Source organism: Apus apus, chromosome 8, assembly GCF_020740795.1.
Source record: "Apus apus isolate bApuApu2 chromosome 8, bApuApu2.pri.cur, whole genome shotgun sequence".
Taxonomy (NCBI): Eukaryota; Metazoa; Chordata; class Aves; order Apodiformes; family Apodidae; genus Apus; species Apus apus.
In genome coordinates, this window is record NC_067289.1 from 2,878,237 (window position 1) to 2,893,183 (window position 14,947).

The 14,947-nt window shown below is 57.0% G+C and overlaps 2 protein-coding genes across 2 annotated transcripts in view; one reads left to right on the forward strand and one right to left on the reverse strand.

The window, feature by feature from the left end:
* The window catches only part of SLCO2A1 (solute carrier organic anion transporter family member 2A1), a 28,490-nt gene extending 25,566 nt beyond the window's left edge, over positions 1–2,924 (forward strand). The window contains exons 10-14 of the mRNA XM_051625950.1: positions 781–940; positions 1,464–1,633; positions 1,759–1,823; positions 1,959–2,079; positions 2,209–2,924. Coding sequence (XP_051481910.1) covers positions 781–940; positions 1,464–1,633; positions 1,759–1,823; positions 1,959–2,079; positions 2,209–2,329 — 637 coding nt within the window. The 3' untranslated portion in view covers positions 2,330–2,924. The remainder of the gene's footprint in view (positions 1–780; positions 941–1,463; positions 1,634–1,758; positions 1,824–1,958; positions 2,080–2,208) is intronic.
* An 811-nt stretch (positions 2,925–3,735) lies between these two features.
* SRPRB (SRP receptor subunit beta) lies at positions 3,736–14,136 on the reverse strand. Its single transcript, XM_051626006.1, has 7 exons — positions 14,006–14,136; positions 13,068–13,162; positions 12,179–12,256; positions 9,841–9,923; positions 9,467–9,603; positions 8,340–8,394; positions 3,736–5,987 (listed from the first exon to the last, which is right to left on the reverse strand). The coding sequence occupies exons 1-7, from the start codon at positions 14,118–14,120 to the stop codon at positions 5,771–5,773; spliced, it is 780 nt and encodes a 259-aa protein (XP_051481966.1). The 5' UTR covers positions 14,121–14,136; the 3' UTR covers positions 3,736–5,770.
* Between the last annotated feature and the right edge of the window lie 811 nt (positions 14,137–14,947).

Consider the following 14,947-nt stretch of genomic DNA (forward strand, 5'->3'; position numbering starts at 1 on the left):
GCCCTGGTGCTCATTCCCCAGAGCCCTGCCAGCCAGCAGCTTCTGCACAGATGCCTCCTTTCCCAGGCCACCAGCCTCCAGCCCCACGGATCTGGGGAAGGGCTGAGGAACACCTCTCCCCCATGCACCAGCAGCAGTGGGGACCCCCCCCTTGTTCCCCAGCTAGCTGTGGGCTACACAGCTGGGTGACCACGAGCTCTGCCCCCATCCCACCATGCCCAAGGGGAGGTCCCTGCTCCTCCAGCAGATGAAGTCCCTTAGGTAGCAAGACAAGACAGGACAGATCATTCCATCTGGCCTCTTGACTTCCACGCTGTCGTCAAGCTTGTTTGGAAACCAGCCCGCTTCCAGTTTTCTGTCTGAATGGGATTTCCAGCTGGGGAAAATGTTCACACATCTGTTTGTGCACTTCTGGATGGAGCCCAGCTACGGTTCTCCAGGCATTTATTTGGCTGATTAGTTTTCAGCTGGAGTTTGGGGGGGGAGGGAAGAGGATGGGGGGGGATGGAGAGTGGTGGAAAGAATGTGTGAGGACTTGTTTGCAGACATAACAGAAGGACTGGAGATCACTGAGCACTTGCAGAGGTACCTGCAGGGGATCAGGGCCTGGCAGAAGGCCAACCAGCTGCTGGCAGTGTCCCAGTCCAAACACAAATGGGGAAACTGGTTCAAGAGAAAGAGGGATTATTATTTTTATATATTTTTTCCCCCTCCTTCCTGACCTATTTCTTCATTTTTTTAACTTCCCTCTCCCCTTGTGTGTTTTTTTTTTCCTGGCAGTACACTGAGTTCCCAGCAGCAGGTGAAGATGCCGGGTGGGTGCCACTGCTCTGAGAACATCTTCCACCCAGTGTGTGGGGAAAACAACGTGGAGTACATCTCCCCCTGCTTCGCTGGCTGCACAAACAGCAGCCTGAATTCTTCCACCCCCAAGCAAGTGGTGAGTAGGAGGAGTGGGCTGCAAAGCAGAGGGCGCCTTAGGTACTCCCTGGTGATGGTGGGAGCTGGAGGAGATGCTGGAGGAACCCTGACACATGATGTGGTTGAGCCTTTTTCTTTTTGAGGTGGGGAGGGAAGCCTACCAGAGGAGCTTCCTGGAGGTGTTCAAGGAAAGGCTGGAGGTGGCACTTAGTGCCATGGTCTGGCTGATGTGGTGGTGGTGTTGGTCATAGGCTGGACTTGATGATCTTAAAAGGTCTTTTCCAGCCTTGGTGATTCTGGGTTCTTCTGTGATGTGAGCCCTGAGAAGGTGCAGTGAAGATTTGCTGTCATGCCCAGGGAGTCTGGTGGAGGAGCAGGGAGGGCAGCACGTCCCATTGCAGGACACCATGGTTGGGCCTTACAATTAGAGCTGGAAAAATCTCATCTGTCTTCTACAAAGTGGTGTGGTCTGTGCTGCTAAAAAACCCTCCTCTTGGCTTCAGGAGTTTTAGGTTGGTTTTCTTCCAAATCCTTCCCAACAGATCTACAAGAACTGTTCCCTGATCCCTGCTGGGAACGGGCTGTCCTCTGCCAAGACAGGCTCCTGTCCCCTCAGCTGCTCCCACATGCTCCTTCCTGCCATATTCCTCATCTCCTTTGCTGCCCTGGTAGCCTGCCTGTCCCACAACCCCCTCTACATGATGGTTCTACGGTGAGCAAGGGGGAGGGCAGGTTGCAAGCCTGGCATGGTGGGTTCCCCAGGCTGGGATCAGCTTGGACCTCTTCCACGTGCGAGCAGGCCAAGATACATGACCTCCCGTGGCTTCTCCCCTGCAGGGTGGTGAACCAGGATGAGAAGTCATTTGCCATCGGAGTCCAGTTCTTACTAATGAGGCTGCTGGGTGAGTGTCCCACCTCCTGCTGAGGGATGGGGGAAGGCAGTGGGGGTGCTCGACAGGGGTAGGACCTCCTCGGGGGACGAAGCTTGCAGGCTGGGCAGGGCAGGCAGCCTGACTCCCATCCTGTCTTCTCCACAGCCTGGCTGCCAGCTCCAGCCATGTTTGGTGCCCTCATTGACTCCTCCTGCATCCACTGGCAGAAGCAGTGCAGCCAGCGCCGCTTCTGCGCCTACTACAACAACGACTTCCTCCGCAACAGGTACCCCTGCCCTCGTGTCCCACCCCCCCTTCCCCTCCCCTGGGAATGACCACGGGGTTCCCCACGGGGGTGCCAGCTGGAGCTGCCACCTCCAGCCACGGCCTCTCTCCCTGCTCCATCTCCTGACAGATACCTAGGGCTGCAGGTGGGATACAAAGTGGTGGGCACCATCCTCCTGGCCCTCATCAGCTGGAAGGTGAAGAGGAGCAAGGAGTACAACGTGCAGGAGAAGGCAGCAGGGCTGGTGTAGCCCACCCAAGGACTGACTCCACACACCCCCTTAACCCACTGCCAGTACTTTTGTGTCCTTTCTTTTTGGAGTTTGCTTTTCCTCCTGAGGGAGCGACTTCACCTCAGCAGCTCCCAGCTCCTCTCTTGCAGCCCATGGCATGAGGGATGCTCCTGAGGGATGCTCCCGAGGGATGCTCCGTGCCAGCCCCATCCTGGGACTGGCTCCTCCCAGGCTCTCCAGCTGCATCCTGCCCCTCTCTTTGGGGAGGGGGCAGCCCCCACCAGCTGGAGCAGGAGGCAGGCAGGGGCTGGAGCCACGCACCTAGAGAAGTACCTGCTGTGAGCAGTGGTCCCTGCTCTGATGTGACATTTCCAGCTGGGTGAGGCCCTCCTAGCTGGGACAGGAGCAGGGGAGATGGCTGCCAGCTTGGGGGTGCGGGGGGGTTGCCCTGTGTCCCCCCTCCCCTGCACCCCTCACAGAGGTCAGCGTGGACGCCGCACCCGTCTGGAGTGATGAGTTGTCACTTAGGGGTTCAGTGCAGAACATTTTGGGGAGGTTTGTTGCTCTTTTTTTAAAAAAAAAAAAGCCACAAAATAAAGGTCACTTTTTCCAACTCTGGTGCTTTGTTGCTCTCCCCCAAGCTGCTCCCACCAGCAGGTTGCATCCTGCAGATGCTGAGTGCATCGCTGGATGGAAAAGGAGAAGGAACCTTCCCTGTGACACCAAATGGGGCAGGAGTGTTGGTCTGCCCAAGGTGAGGAATGTCACACAGAGGGAGACCTGGACAGGCTGGATCAACGAGCCAAGGCCAACTGGAGGAGGTTCAACAAGGCCAAAGTGCCAGGTCCTGCACTTGGGTCACAATGGAACACAACAGGCTTGGGGAGGACTGGCTGCAAATTCTCCTGTGGAAAAAGACCTGAGGGGTGTTGGTTGGCAACAGCTGAATAGAACAGTGTGCCCAGGAGGACAAGAAGGCCAACAGTCTCCTGGCCTGGATCAGGAATAGTGTGACCAGTAGGAGTAGGGCAGGAATGGTCCCCCCCACCTTGAATCCTGGGGTCAGGTCTGGGCCCCTCACTACAGAAAGGACACGGAGGGGCTGGAGTGTGTCCAGGGAAGGGCAACGGAGCTGGGGAAGGGGCTGGAGCACAAGTCTGAGCAGGAGCAGCTGAGGGTTTTGGTTTTTTGCTACAGGGTTATCAAGTCTCTACCATTTCAGACGACAGAGTAAAAATGAAGCCCAAAAAAAGCCCCATGTGCAATGACTGTTTGGTTTTTTTTACAAGACCTGGAGCACCAAGCAGGAAGGTTGATCTCCAAGGTCGTGTTGAGCAGAAGCAGCAAAGCCCCAGGCCACGTGGATTAGACACCACTGAGCAGAGTCAAGGCAAACAGGAACAAGCAAGACTTGAGAATCAACATTTAAGCATAAAAAAATGTATTTAAGGAATACTTCTAGTCACTTAAACTAACCCTGGCCTCACACTACTTCCCCCATCAGCCAGCAGAGGCTGGTGCTTGGCCCCTGCTTTCCAAGAGCAAGCAGAATAACCACCCAAAGCAAGAGCAATATCCCCAGCATGAGGGATTCAAAGCAGGCAGCCTAGGAAGGAGCTCCAGCTGAAGGAGTTCAAGGCCTGACAAACATGTGCCAACTGCAGGAAAGGTAAGAACATAACATACTTTGTAAATATAACCCTTGCCACCTTGTGCATGGACAGCAGAAGAGCCACTGGGTTCCTAAGACTAGAAATGCAAGGCCCAGCTTCATTATATGAGCCTTTGTTGAGGACTGTTCCTGGTCTTCCCAGCATTCCTAACGCTTGGCAATGCTACAAGGGAGGCAGAGGATGCCCCAGACAGGCAGGAAAAGAAAACAGATCAGCTGAGGAAACATCAAACCAGAGAGGAGAGGAGTCAGCAAAGGACAAAAAAAGGTCTAGCAGGAGCCAGCTGCTCCCTCCTACCCTGAAACAAAAGGGGAAGCAACAAAACAGGTTCCAATGCCACAGAACCTCACCATGTGCAGCATGGAGAGCAACCATCCTCTCCCAGGTGCTGCACAGCAACAGGTCCCCATGGAGCACAAAGCCATGGGAAGCTGCTGGGCAGGGCAGTTCTGAGCCTGAAACTGCTGCTGTGCTTCAAGGCTGGGCAGAATGGGAAGCTGAACATCCAGCTCAGCACCAGGGGCTTGGCTCCCATCTGCCCAACACCAATGCTGCTGGATCATCTCCCTGATGCTCCTGGCCTGAGCATGGGAAGGAGGAGAGCAGATGTCCCCTGGAAAGCTCAGGAGGATGCTGGATCAGAGGCCTCCAACACTCCAAAGCCTGCTGAGTCCACTGCCACAGCTAGTGACAGCCATTCCCTGAGCCCTCCCTGCAAGATCCAACAGCAGAAGCTTTGGCTTTGAACACCACAAACCAGACCAACCAATCTTCAGTCTCCTTCCCCTCTTCGTGGAACATCTTCCTCAGGAGGAACCCCACTCACATGCCAACAGCTCCTTGACTTTCCCTCTCACTTTGCCACAACTGCTGACACAACACACATCAAACACCTTCCTGAAGGAGCCAGGCAGGGGACTGCTCAGCAGATGCCTCTCATGCCAGATCTCACCCACCATGTAGGTATGGACCTACAAACATGCCCACCTCAGAGCTTCAAGCTAAGACCTTCCTGTAAGACCCAACTCTGCCACTTGGAGAGTGTTCCTGAACATCTGTGGGGGGGACACAGCCCTTAGTTAAAGAAAAACTCTCAAGAATTATCCAGCAGTGGAAACCATGGACACCACAGCAAGACACTGGCAGGGCAGTGAGCCTGGGTTTGGCATGGAACAGACCAGTCCAGATCCACAGAGATGGGACTGGCACCACTTTGGAAGAACAGGAAGGGAGGAGACAGAGGTCAACAGCTTCTTACACTCTCCTCAATGATTGTCCAACAGAGCCTGGAGACCAGGCTGGGACAGCAAAGATGATGTGCAGAGTGATCCTAGGCAGCAAGAGGCTAAGGAAAAGAAGTGGATCAGGAGGGGACTGCAGCTCCAAGGGGTCACAGGGTTGCAAGGTTCAACCAAGGCAGAAGACAAACTCAGCTGGCAGTGCACTCCTTCCTCATTTGCCTAGCAACTACAAAAAGAAAAGCCTAAAGATTAAGGAAATGCAGAAGCCCAAAGGGTCAGCATCCCAGGGGAAGACAAAGGCAGAGGGGGGAGGAAAAACCTGTTGCAGTGTGACAGAGACAGAGGAAAGGGGCACCAGCAGTCGTGTCACGTTGCTCCCAAGCCCACAAGCAGCAGAGGAAGACACATTGCTTTCCAGCTTAAGCTTCTTCTTTCTACAGCAAGATGAGATCTGAGAGCTTCAAACCACCTTGTTCTTTTCAGTCCCCAAGTGTCCTGTCCCCCAGCCTCCCCAGGGCCCTCCCTCCAGCCCTGCCCTTCTCCCTTCAGGCAACCTTGGCCAGCCACTTCTCCAGGCCCTCGAAGTCAGCATCTCCCTCCTCTCCCTTGCTGCCCCGTGCGCTGCACTCCACGAATTCCACCTTCATGGGCAACTGGGAGAAGTCAAAGTCTTTGCCCTTCTTTCCCAGCTGGGCAGGGACCCCAGTGGCTGAGCCATCCAGACTGGTGGGGGCTGCAGAGCGGGTCACTCGTAAGGTGTTGCTGCGGACAGAGAAGGGAAAGGGTCAGGAACTGTGAGCCAGGGGAACATCACCTGCACCAGAGCTGCTGAGATGTGTTGGATCCAGCTCCATCAGCAGGACACACCAAGGTCCCACAGCTCTACACAGGCAAAGCTACTTTGCCTGCTTCTCTTGAACACCCACAGGAAGGCACAAGTGCAGAGAGGCTCAAGGGAGCATGGCAGACAGGAGGAGAGGGTGGTTGAACAGCTTTTCTGTGATCAACAACAGCAAGAGTCAGAAGATGATGTCCTCATCTGAATTTCTCCAATATCCCCACCATGGGCACCAGTCCCCAGAAATTGCAGTTTATCCCACAGAGATCAGGATCTGTACTAGTTTAAGGGGTTAACTGGGAAGAGAGCACCATGATAGCAGGGATCATGCAGGGGTTCATCCTACTGGCACAGGAGTGTGACAAATCCCTGTGGAGACTGGGAGGGGGATGGAGTCTCCCCACTGCTCCAGTGGTCAATGCCTGCCCAAGGGCCAGGCTGCAGTGTCACTCCTGCTACACCCTTCATCTTGCTGCAGCACCTCAACTCCCTGCCACACGTGGGGAGGAAGGATGGACCTGCTTGTCCACACTCCTCAGGCCTCCAAGGCACAGGCAGCAGAGGGAGATGGAGAAGTCCAACAGATGAAGGAGGCACTGACTGCCTCAGAGGTCCCAAAAAGCAAAGAGGGGGAAGCCCAGGGGTTGCTCCAGGCACAGAAACAAACAGCAGTCTCCCCCCAGGTCTCTGCCTCACAGCTGGACTGCTGCATTTTCCAGAGACAGAGGAGCCTGGCAGGACCTGCTCTCAGTCAGCTCCAGCTACTCCTTCTTCACAGGAGGGAACTAAAGGAATGGGGCACAGGAAAAGGAACAACACTGCCCAGAAGTGGGAGTTAAGGAATAAGAGAGCAGACACTTCCTAGGGTTCTCCACACAAGGACATCCAAGCACAGGGAGAGGATGGCAGCAACCTGCCAACCTGCAGGAATAACACTGCCCAACAGGGCAGGTAGAACCTACCCAGAAACCCAACTCCTGAACCAGGGAATGCCTGTTTTCCTAGAAAGCTTGACTATCTGGCAGACTGCCTAGAGACCCATGGAAACAGGTAGGTTGGAGAAGGTCATTCAGACCATCAAGTCCAACCATGAACCTCCTACTGCCAAGTGCAACACTTGGCAACAAAATGGCCACATGCCATGTCTGGAGAGCAAAGAGCTCCACTCCCCCTGCCACCCACAGGAGCACCCTGCCCCAGGTCACCAACTGCAACCCAGCAAAGGGGACCCACAGGAGGCAAAACATCCAGCCCAGTGAGTGCGGGGAAGCAAAACGGTGGAGAAGGCCACCACAGCACAAGAGCTGCACAGATGTCTCCTCCCAGGGCAGATTTGATTCAACTGCAACTATTCCCACAGGCAGAACGTTCATGGACAAAGACTAAATATAGCTTAAAATATAATCTTCTGCCTGTCCCCTCCCATTGAGCTGCAGCTCATACATAGGACTGGTTTGGGTTGGAAGAGACCTTCAAGATCATCCAGATCCTGCCCCCTGCATGGGCAGGGACACCTCCCAGCAGCCCAGGCTGCTCCAAGCCCCATCCAACCTGCCCTTCAACACTGCCAGGGATGGGGCAGCCACAGCTTCCCTGGGCAACCTGGGCCAGGCTCTCACCACCCTCACACTCCAGAACTTCCTCCTCATGTCTCACCTCAATCTCATCCATCCCCCCTTGTCCTCTCCCTCCCTGCCCTTGTCCCAAGTCCCTCCCCAGCTTTCCTGGAGCCCCTTCAGGCACTGGAAGGTGCTCTAAGGTCTCCCCAGAGACCTTGCAAAGCTGCCACCTCACAAGGGAGCACAGTCTGACAGCCATATTCTCCTCCTTCCACTTCCTCCTACAACTTAACATGATCATCCATCATTTGTCTTCCCAGGTGAATGTCCTTCCTTGCTGAGCAAGAACCTGTTAGCAAACCATGACTTGCTCTCCCCAGCTCTCCAGCTTTGCAAACCAGACCAGGACAACCCAGCAGAGCTAATCTGCTCTTTACACCACTCACAGAAAGTCTGACATCTGGAAGCCAACCCTGCCTGTACCTGAGGGAGGACAGGGCCCTGGAGGTATCACCTAGCCTAGGGATGGCAGCTCTTAGGAAAGGATTGGAAAGCAATCTTCTCTCATCCTGATCACACCTACACAGACAAAACAGACTGATCTTTTCCTTCAGTCAACTTAGATGTGGCTCAAGGAAGCTGACTGAGCCCTGAGGCAAGAGACAGAAAGGAGAACAGAGAAGGTCAGGGGGGTTTCAGATCCAGTTTCATACTTACAGCTCTTTCTCCAGCTGCTGTTGAATAAGTTTTGCTGATTTTGCCATGGTGACATCTAGAGAGAGAAAATATAAAGAAATCAGCTCTCTGGTTTTATGTCAGAATTCAGAACTAAGCAAGCCAACCTGATACTGGCCAAAAGCTTCAGGTTGTTCTTCAAGGTGACGATGCAGGGATCTGAAAACTTAGCCCTTTTTCCAGTCACTGAATGTTCCTGCTAGTCCAATCAAGAGAGAACACACAGTTCTAGCAGCTAAACCACACACTGAAGCTACCAAGTGCACGGAGAGGGTTCATCACAGTCAAGTCAATCCCATCTTCTGCCCCCTACAGCCTGAGGATGAAGGTTCTGCACAAGCAGAAAGCCACCTGTCTTACTGAAGCCCATATAAAAAGCTGTAGCTCTCCCAAGTGGTGTTTCTCTGCACAGCTACCAGACATACCTGACCTAAGAATTCTTCCAGTGGCTACTAGAAATGCTTCTGCTCAGTACTCCATTTTACAACTGATTTCCCACTTAAATTTTGCTGAAGTCCCAACTCCTAAGAAATTCAGCATCCATAACATGAACACCCAGCACTCAAGGACTGAAGCCAATGCCCCTCACAGGGCAGCACGTGATACCTGCACCCCAGAAACCACCCACATCCTGGGCTGGTCAAAGCAGCATGGAGAGCAGGGACAGGGAGGGGATTCTCCCCCTCTACTCTATTATGGTGAGATCCCCCCTGCAGGGCTGGGTCCAGTTCTGGAGCCCCCAAAAGAAGAAGGACATGGAGCTGTTGGAGAGAGTTCAGAGGAGGCCACAGAAATACTCAGAAGGCTGGAGCAGCTCTGCTCTGGAGCCAGGCTGGGAGAGTTGGGGTGTTGAGCCTGGAGAAGAGAAGGTTCCAGGGAGACCTTAGAGCACCTTCCAGTGCCTGAAGGGGCTCCAGGAAAGCTGGGGAGGGGCTTGGGACAAGGGCAGGGAAGGAGAGGACAAGGGGGGATGGATGAAAACTGGGAGAGGGGAGATTTAGAACCTGCTCTAGTGGGAGATGCAGGGGGGAGATGCCCATGCAGGGGGTTGGATCTAGATGATGTTGAAGGTCCCTTCCAACCCAGCCCATCCCAGGACCCCACGTTACCCTGCTTGTTGCAGGCGATCAGCAGCGCGGGAGCGTTTTTGAGGACGGTGCCATCCACCAGGACCTGGTACAGGAACTCTGCCACATCCTTCACCTCCCTCTGGAAGGCCACACTGTCCACCACAAACACGATGGCTCTAGAAGAAAGAGAAAAGAACATGTGGCAGGCCTGGAGCTCTGCAACCATTTGCCCCTGCAGTACAACAGAAGAACGAGCCCCTGCTGTTCCCGCTGAGCTCTGGACCCTCAGGGCACCATCACACAAGAGGGATCCCAGCCCAGCTCACAGCATCTCCAGCACCACAGATGAATTTTATCCCTGTCCCAAGTGTCCCCTGTCCCCCTTCCTCCCCTGCCAACCCCCTCCAAGTTACCTGGCTGCAGCCTTGAACCTCTCCAGGAACTGAAGCCGCAGACTCTCATGGCCTGGAAGGTCGATTAAGGTCACGTTAGTGCTCTGGGAACAGAACAAGAAGGAATTAGCAACACCTCAGCAAGGGGTACCTGTCACCAGGGAAAACCAGTGGGATCCAGTCAGCCCAGTGTTGGTAATGTCAGTTATCCACTGAAATAAGTAACATTTGGGGAGAGAGGGAAAATCCCATAGAAGATGAGGGACACGCAGAATAAAAACCAGGGCCTGGAGAGCAGTGAAACAGGAAGGACTGGACAAAAAACAGATTCCAGCTGGGGAAAAACAGCCTGGCCTTGAGACAGGACACCTGCAGGACAGGTGGAAGGGGTGGACACAGGAGCTCTGCCCACAGCTTGTCTTGGGGACAGCCTGCAGCACTGGGGAAAAACACACAGAGTCATTGAAACCATCGTATTAATCTATTAATGAGTCGTTGTAATCACCATATTAATATATTAATGAGCCATGAGCAGAATAAAAGACACACCCCCAGGCCAGAGGGACCCCTACTAACAAGAAGCCCCCCCACCCTTGGAGCAGGTGTGGTGACATTCTTGTCATTCTCACTTGAAATGGAAGGGAGGGATGAGTTGACCAGTCGTGTGTGAATGATAGAATAAGGTTCAAGTTCTTTCCCACCTTTTTTGCTCATAAAAGTGGCACCTTTGGGTGTTTTGGGAAGCTGAGCTTGCTTTCTGGAACACCCCCCTGCTCCCTTTTCTGTGCTGAACTGGGTACTAAAGCAAGGAGCTTGTCTATGTGTGGGTTGGCTTCTCGCAGACCAGGTGACAGACCCTGCTCTGGGGACAACACTGGGGCAGCAGAGGGCAAGGGAATCTCCACACCAGGCATGGAACTCCCCCACAAGGTGCTGTGTCTCCAACCAGCCCAAAGGATTCAGAGGAGGAATGCTGAGAACATTCATCACTAGGACTTGGGCAGGACAGCACCAGCAAAGGGCCACCAGAGCTGAGAGGACAGAGCAGGTCCAATCCATTTCTCATCCCCAGGACTGCAACATCCAAACTGGGATTAACACAAAAATGCCCTGGCAAGAGACCTTTCCAAGCAAAATCCACAACTGTTTCCTTTCCCTAAGGCTGCCAGCCACAGCACTGCCCCTGAGGAGAACAAACCCTCCCAGGTGCTTCTGAGATATGACCAGGAAGGGCCACGTCACCACTCTCCAGATAACCTTGTTGTTCTCCAGAGGGGAGGGAACCCTGCCAAAGCCCCCACCTACCCACTGTTCTTGGGTTTTCATGGAAGCCTGGTCTACAACTTAACAAAAGGAAAGCAGCAGCTGGGCACTGCAGCATTCCAGGACCTCTCCCCTTCCAAACGCCTCCTGTCTGCTCAATCTCAGAGGCACAAATATAAAAAGAACCTCTGCATTTCCCTTCAGGGACACCTCCCACCAGCCCAGGCTGCTCCAAGCCCCATCCAACCTGCCCTTCAACACTGCCAGGGATGGGGCAGCCACAGCTTCCCTGGGCAACCTGGGCCAGGCTCTCACCACCCTCACACTCCAGAATTCCCTCCTCATGTCTCACCTCAATCTCCCTCTCCCAGTTTTCATCCATCCCCCCTTGTCCTCTCCCTCCCTGCCCTTGTCCCAAGCCCCTCCCCAGCTTTCCTGGAGCCCCTTCAGGCCCTGGAAGGTGCTCTAAGGTCTCCCTGGAGCCTTCTCTTCTCCAGGCTGAACACCCCAACTCTCCCAGCCTGTCTCCAGAGCAGAGCTGCTCCAGCCCTTGGATCATCTCTGTGACCTCCTCTGGCCTCTCTCCAGCACCTCCATGTCCTTCTTGTGTTGGGGGCTCCAGAACTGGACACAATTCTCCAGTTGGGGTCTCACCAGAGCAGAGCAGAGGGGACAATCCCCTCCCTGGCCCTGCTGCCCACGCTGCTGGTGACACAGCCCAGGACAGGGTTGGTTTCTGGGCTCCAGCACATGGTGCTCGTTTTGAGCTTCTCATCCACCACCCCCCTCAAGGTCCTTCTCCCCTAGGCTGCTCACGATCACAACACACAGATGTGACATTCAGGCTGCACAATTTGACAAGCAAAGACAAAACCCAAGCACCAGCAGACATGAGGAGTCCCTCAGAGCCTCCCTACTTTCTCTGCACCCACTGCCTAGAAAAATCCAGTCCTGCACTTGGACCAAACCAGGAAATGATTCCAAGCTGGGAAGACTGAGCAACACAAAGAACACCCAGCAGGCTGAGCACAGGAAACCAAAGGCAGCAGAGGGCTGTAGGATACAGAGACAAGAGACAGGCAGACCCCCCTCTCACCTTGTCACTGCTGACCCTGTACACAGCTGAGCTGTCGGTTATCGAGGTCTGGGTGTCACGATATTTGCCTGTCAGGAGCTGGGGGAAAAGGAGGCATTTTCAGACAAAGGAGGCATTTTCAGACAAAGGAGGCATTTTCAGACAAAGGAGGCTGGAGGAACACTGGCATCACATTTCACCCACTCAAGACACCCAAGTCATCTGTCAGAAGTAACTGAGCTGACACCTCTGGTCTCAGCCTGTGTGTGTGAAACGATTCTGGGTTTGTTGGTTTGTTTTTTTTTTCCCCCCAAAGATTATAAAAAAACCACTTCTTAAGAAAAAAACCTTCACTGTTTATCACAGAATCACTCTGGTTGGAAAAGACATTTATGGTCACCAAGTCCAATTGTTCCCCCAGCCCTGCCCAGGCCACCCCTGCCCCATGTCCCTCAGCACCATCTCCAGGGCTTGGAAACCCCTCCAGGGATGGGGACTCCCCCCCTGCCCTGGGCAGCCTGGGCCAGGGCCTGACAGCCCTTTTGGGGAAGAAGTTTCTCCTGATATCCCATCTAAACCTCCCCTGGCACAACGTGAGGCTGTTTCCTCTGGTTCTGTCACTTGTTCCTGGGGAGCAGAGCCCGACCCCCCTGGCTCCAACCTCCTCTCAGGCAGCTGCAGAGCCAGCAGGTCTCCCCTCCCTCCTGGTCTCCAGGCTGGACACCCCCAGCTCCCTCAGCTGCTCCTCCTCAGACCTGTGCTCCAGCCCCTTATCTGCTGGATCCCCACGTGGCTCAAACAAGAAGAACGCCCAGGCTGCCCTCAAACCCTCCGGAGCCCCTTTCCCCTGGGCAGGAGGGCAGCCCAGCCGGTGGGAGCCGGGCAGTCCCCCCGGGCTTCCCCCGCTCACCCGGGCGAAAAGCAGCGTCTTCCCCGCGTCGCAGAGGCCCAGCAGCAGCACCGCCCTCCGGCTGCTCCTCCTGCCCTGCACCGCCCTCCAGATCACTGCGGGAGAGCGGGGAGCGCCTCAGCCCCCCGCACCGGCCCCTCAGCCCCTCACCAGCCCCTCAGCCCACCCCTCACCAGCCCCTCACCGGCCCCTCAGCCCCTCAGCAGCCCCTCAGCCCACCCCTCACCGGCCCCTCAGCCCCTCAACCTACCCCTCACCAGCCCCTCAACCCACCCCTCACCATCCCCTAAACCCACCCCTCACCATCCCCTCAGCCCACCCCTCACCATCCCCTCAGCCCCTCCGCTCCTCAACAGCCCCTCAGCCCCTCACCAACCCCTCAGCTCCCCCACCCCTCAGCCCCTCACCGGCCCCTCAGCCCCTCACCGGCCCCTCAGCCCACCCATCCCAGCCCCTCAGCCCACCCCTCGCCAGCCCCTCAGCCCACCTCTCAGCCCCCCCACCCCTCAGCCCACCCCTCAGCCCCTCAGCCCACCCCTCGCCAGCCCCTCAGCCCCTCAACCCACCCCTCACCAGCCCCTCAACCCACCCCTCACCAGCCCCTCAACCCACCCCTCACTAGCCCCTCAACCCACCCCTCACCGGCCCCTCAGCCCCTCAACCCACCCCTCACCAGCCCCTCAACCCACCCCTCACTAGCCCCTCAACCCACCCCTCACCGGCCCCTCAGCCCCTCACCGGCCCCTCAGCCCCTCAACCCACCCCTCACCAACCCCTCAGCCCCTCACCAGCCCCTCAGCCCCCCCACCCCTCAGCCCCTCACCGGCCCCTCAGCCCCCACATCCCTCAGCCCACCCCTCAGCCCCCCCGCCCCGGCCCCGCCGAGCCCCGGACCGGCAGGTTCCCCCCCGCCCCCGCCCCGCGGGGCCGCCACTCACGGATGGTGACGGCGACGACGAGCAGCGCCAGCAGCACGGAGAGCACGGCGGGGCCGGGCAGCTCCCGCCGCAGGGCCTGCAGGTGCGGCTCCAGCCGGCCCGCCATGCCCGCCATGCCCGCCGTGCGCACAACCAGGCGGCCGGGGAAACAGGCGGCCGGGAACCAGGGTTCCGGGGAACCAGGGTTCCGGGGGTCTCGGGGTCCGGGGGTCTCGGGGTCCGGGGGTCTCGGGGTCCGGGCCCTGAGGGTCTCGGGGGTCTGGGGGTCTCGGGGGTCTGGGGGTCTCGGGGTCCGGGCCCTGGGGGTCTCGGGGGTCTGGGGGTCTCGAGGGTCTGGGGGTCTCGGGGTCCGGGGTCTCGGGTTCCGGGGGTCTCGGGGTCTCGGGGGTCTCGGGGTCTATGGGGTTCCGGTGACCGGGGGTCTCGGGGTCCGGGCCCTGAGGGTCCTGGGGGTCTCGGGGTCCGGGGGTCGCAGGTCCTGGGGCTTGAGGGTCTCGGGGGTCGCGGGGTCTGGGGGTCGCGGGTCCCGGGGGTCTCGGGGGTCTCGGGGTCTGTGGGGTCCCGGTGACCGGGGGTCTCGGGGTCCGGGCCCTGAGGGTCCTGGGAGTCTCGGGGATCTCGGGGTCCGGGGGTCGCAGGTTCTGGGGCTTGAGCGTCTCCGGGTCTCGGGGTCTATGGGGTCCCGGTGACCCGGGGTCTCGGGGTCCGGGCCCTGAGGGTCCTGGGGGTCTCGGGGGTCTCGGGGTCCAGGGGTCGCAGGTTCTGGGGCTTGAGGGTCTCGCGGGTCCGGGGGTCTCGGGGTCCAGGGGTCCCGGGGGTCGTGGGTCCCAGGGATCTGGGGGTCCGGGGGTCGCGGGGCCCTGAGGGTCTCGGGGTCTGGGGGTTGGGGGTTCTGGGGCTTGAGGGTCCCGGGGGTCTTGGGGTCTGGGGTCCCAGCCCTGG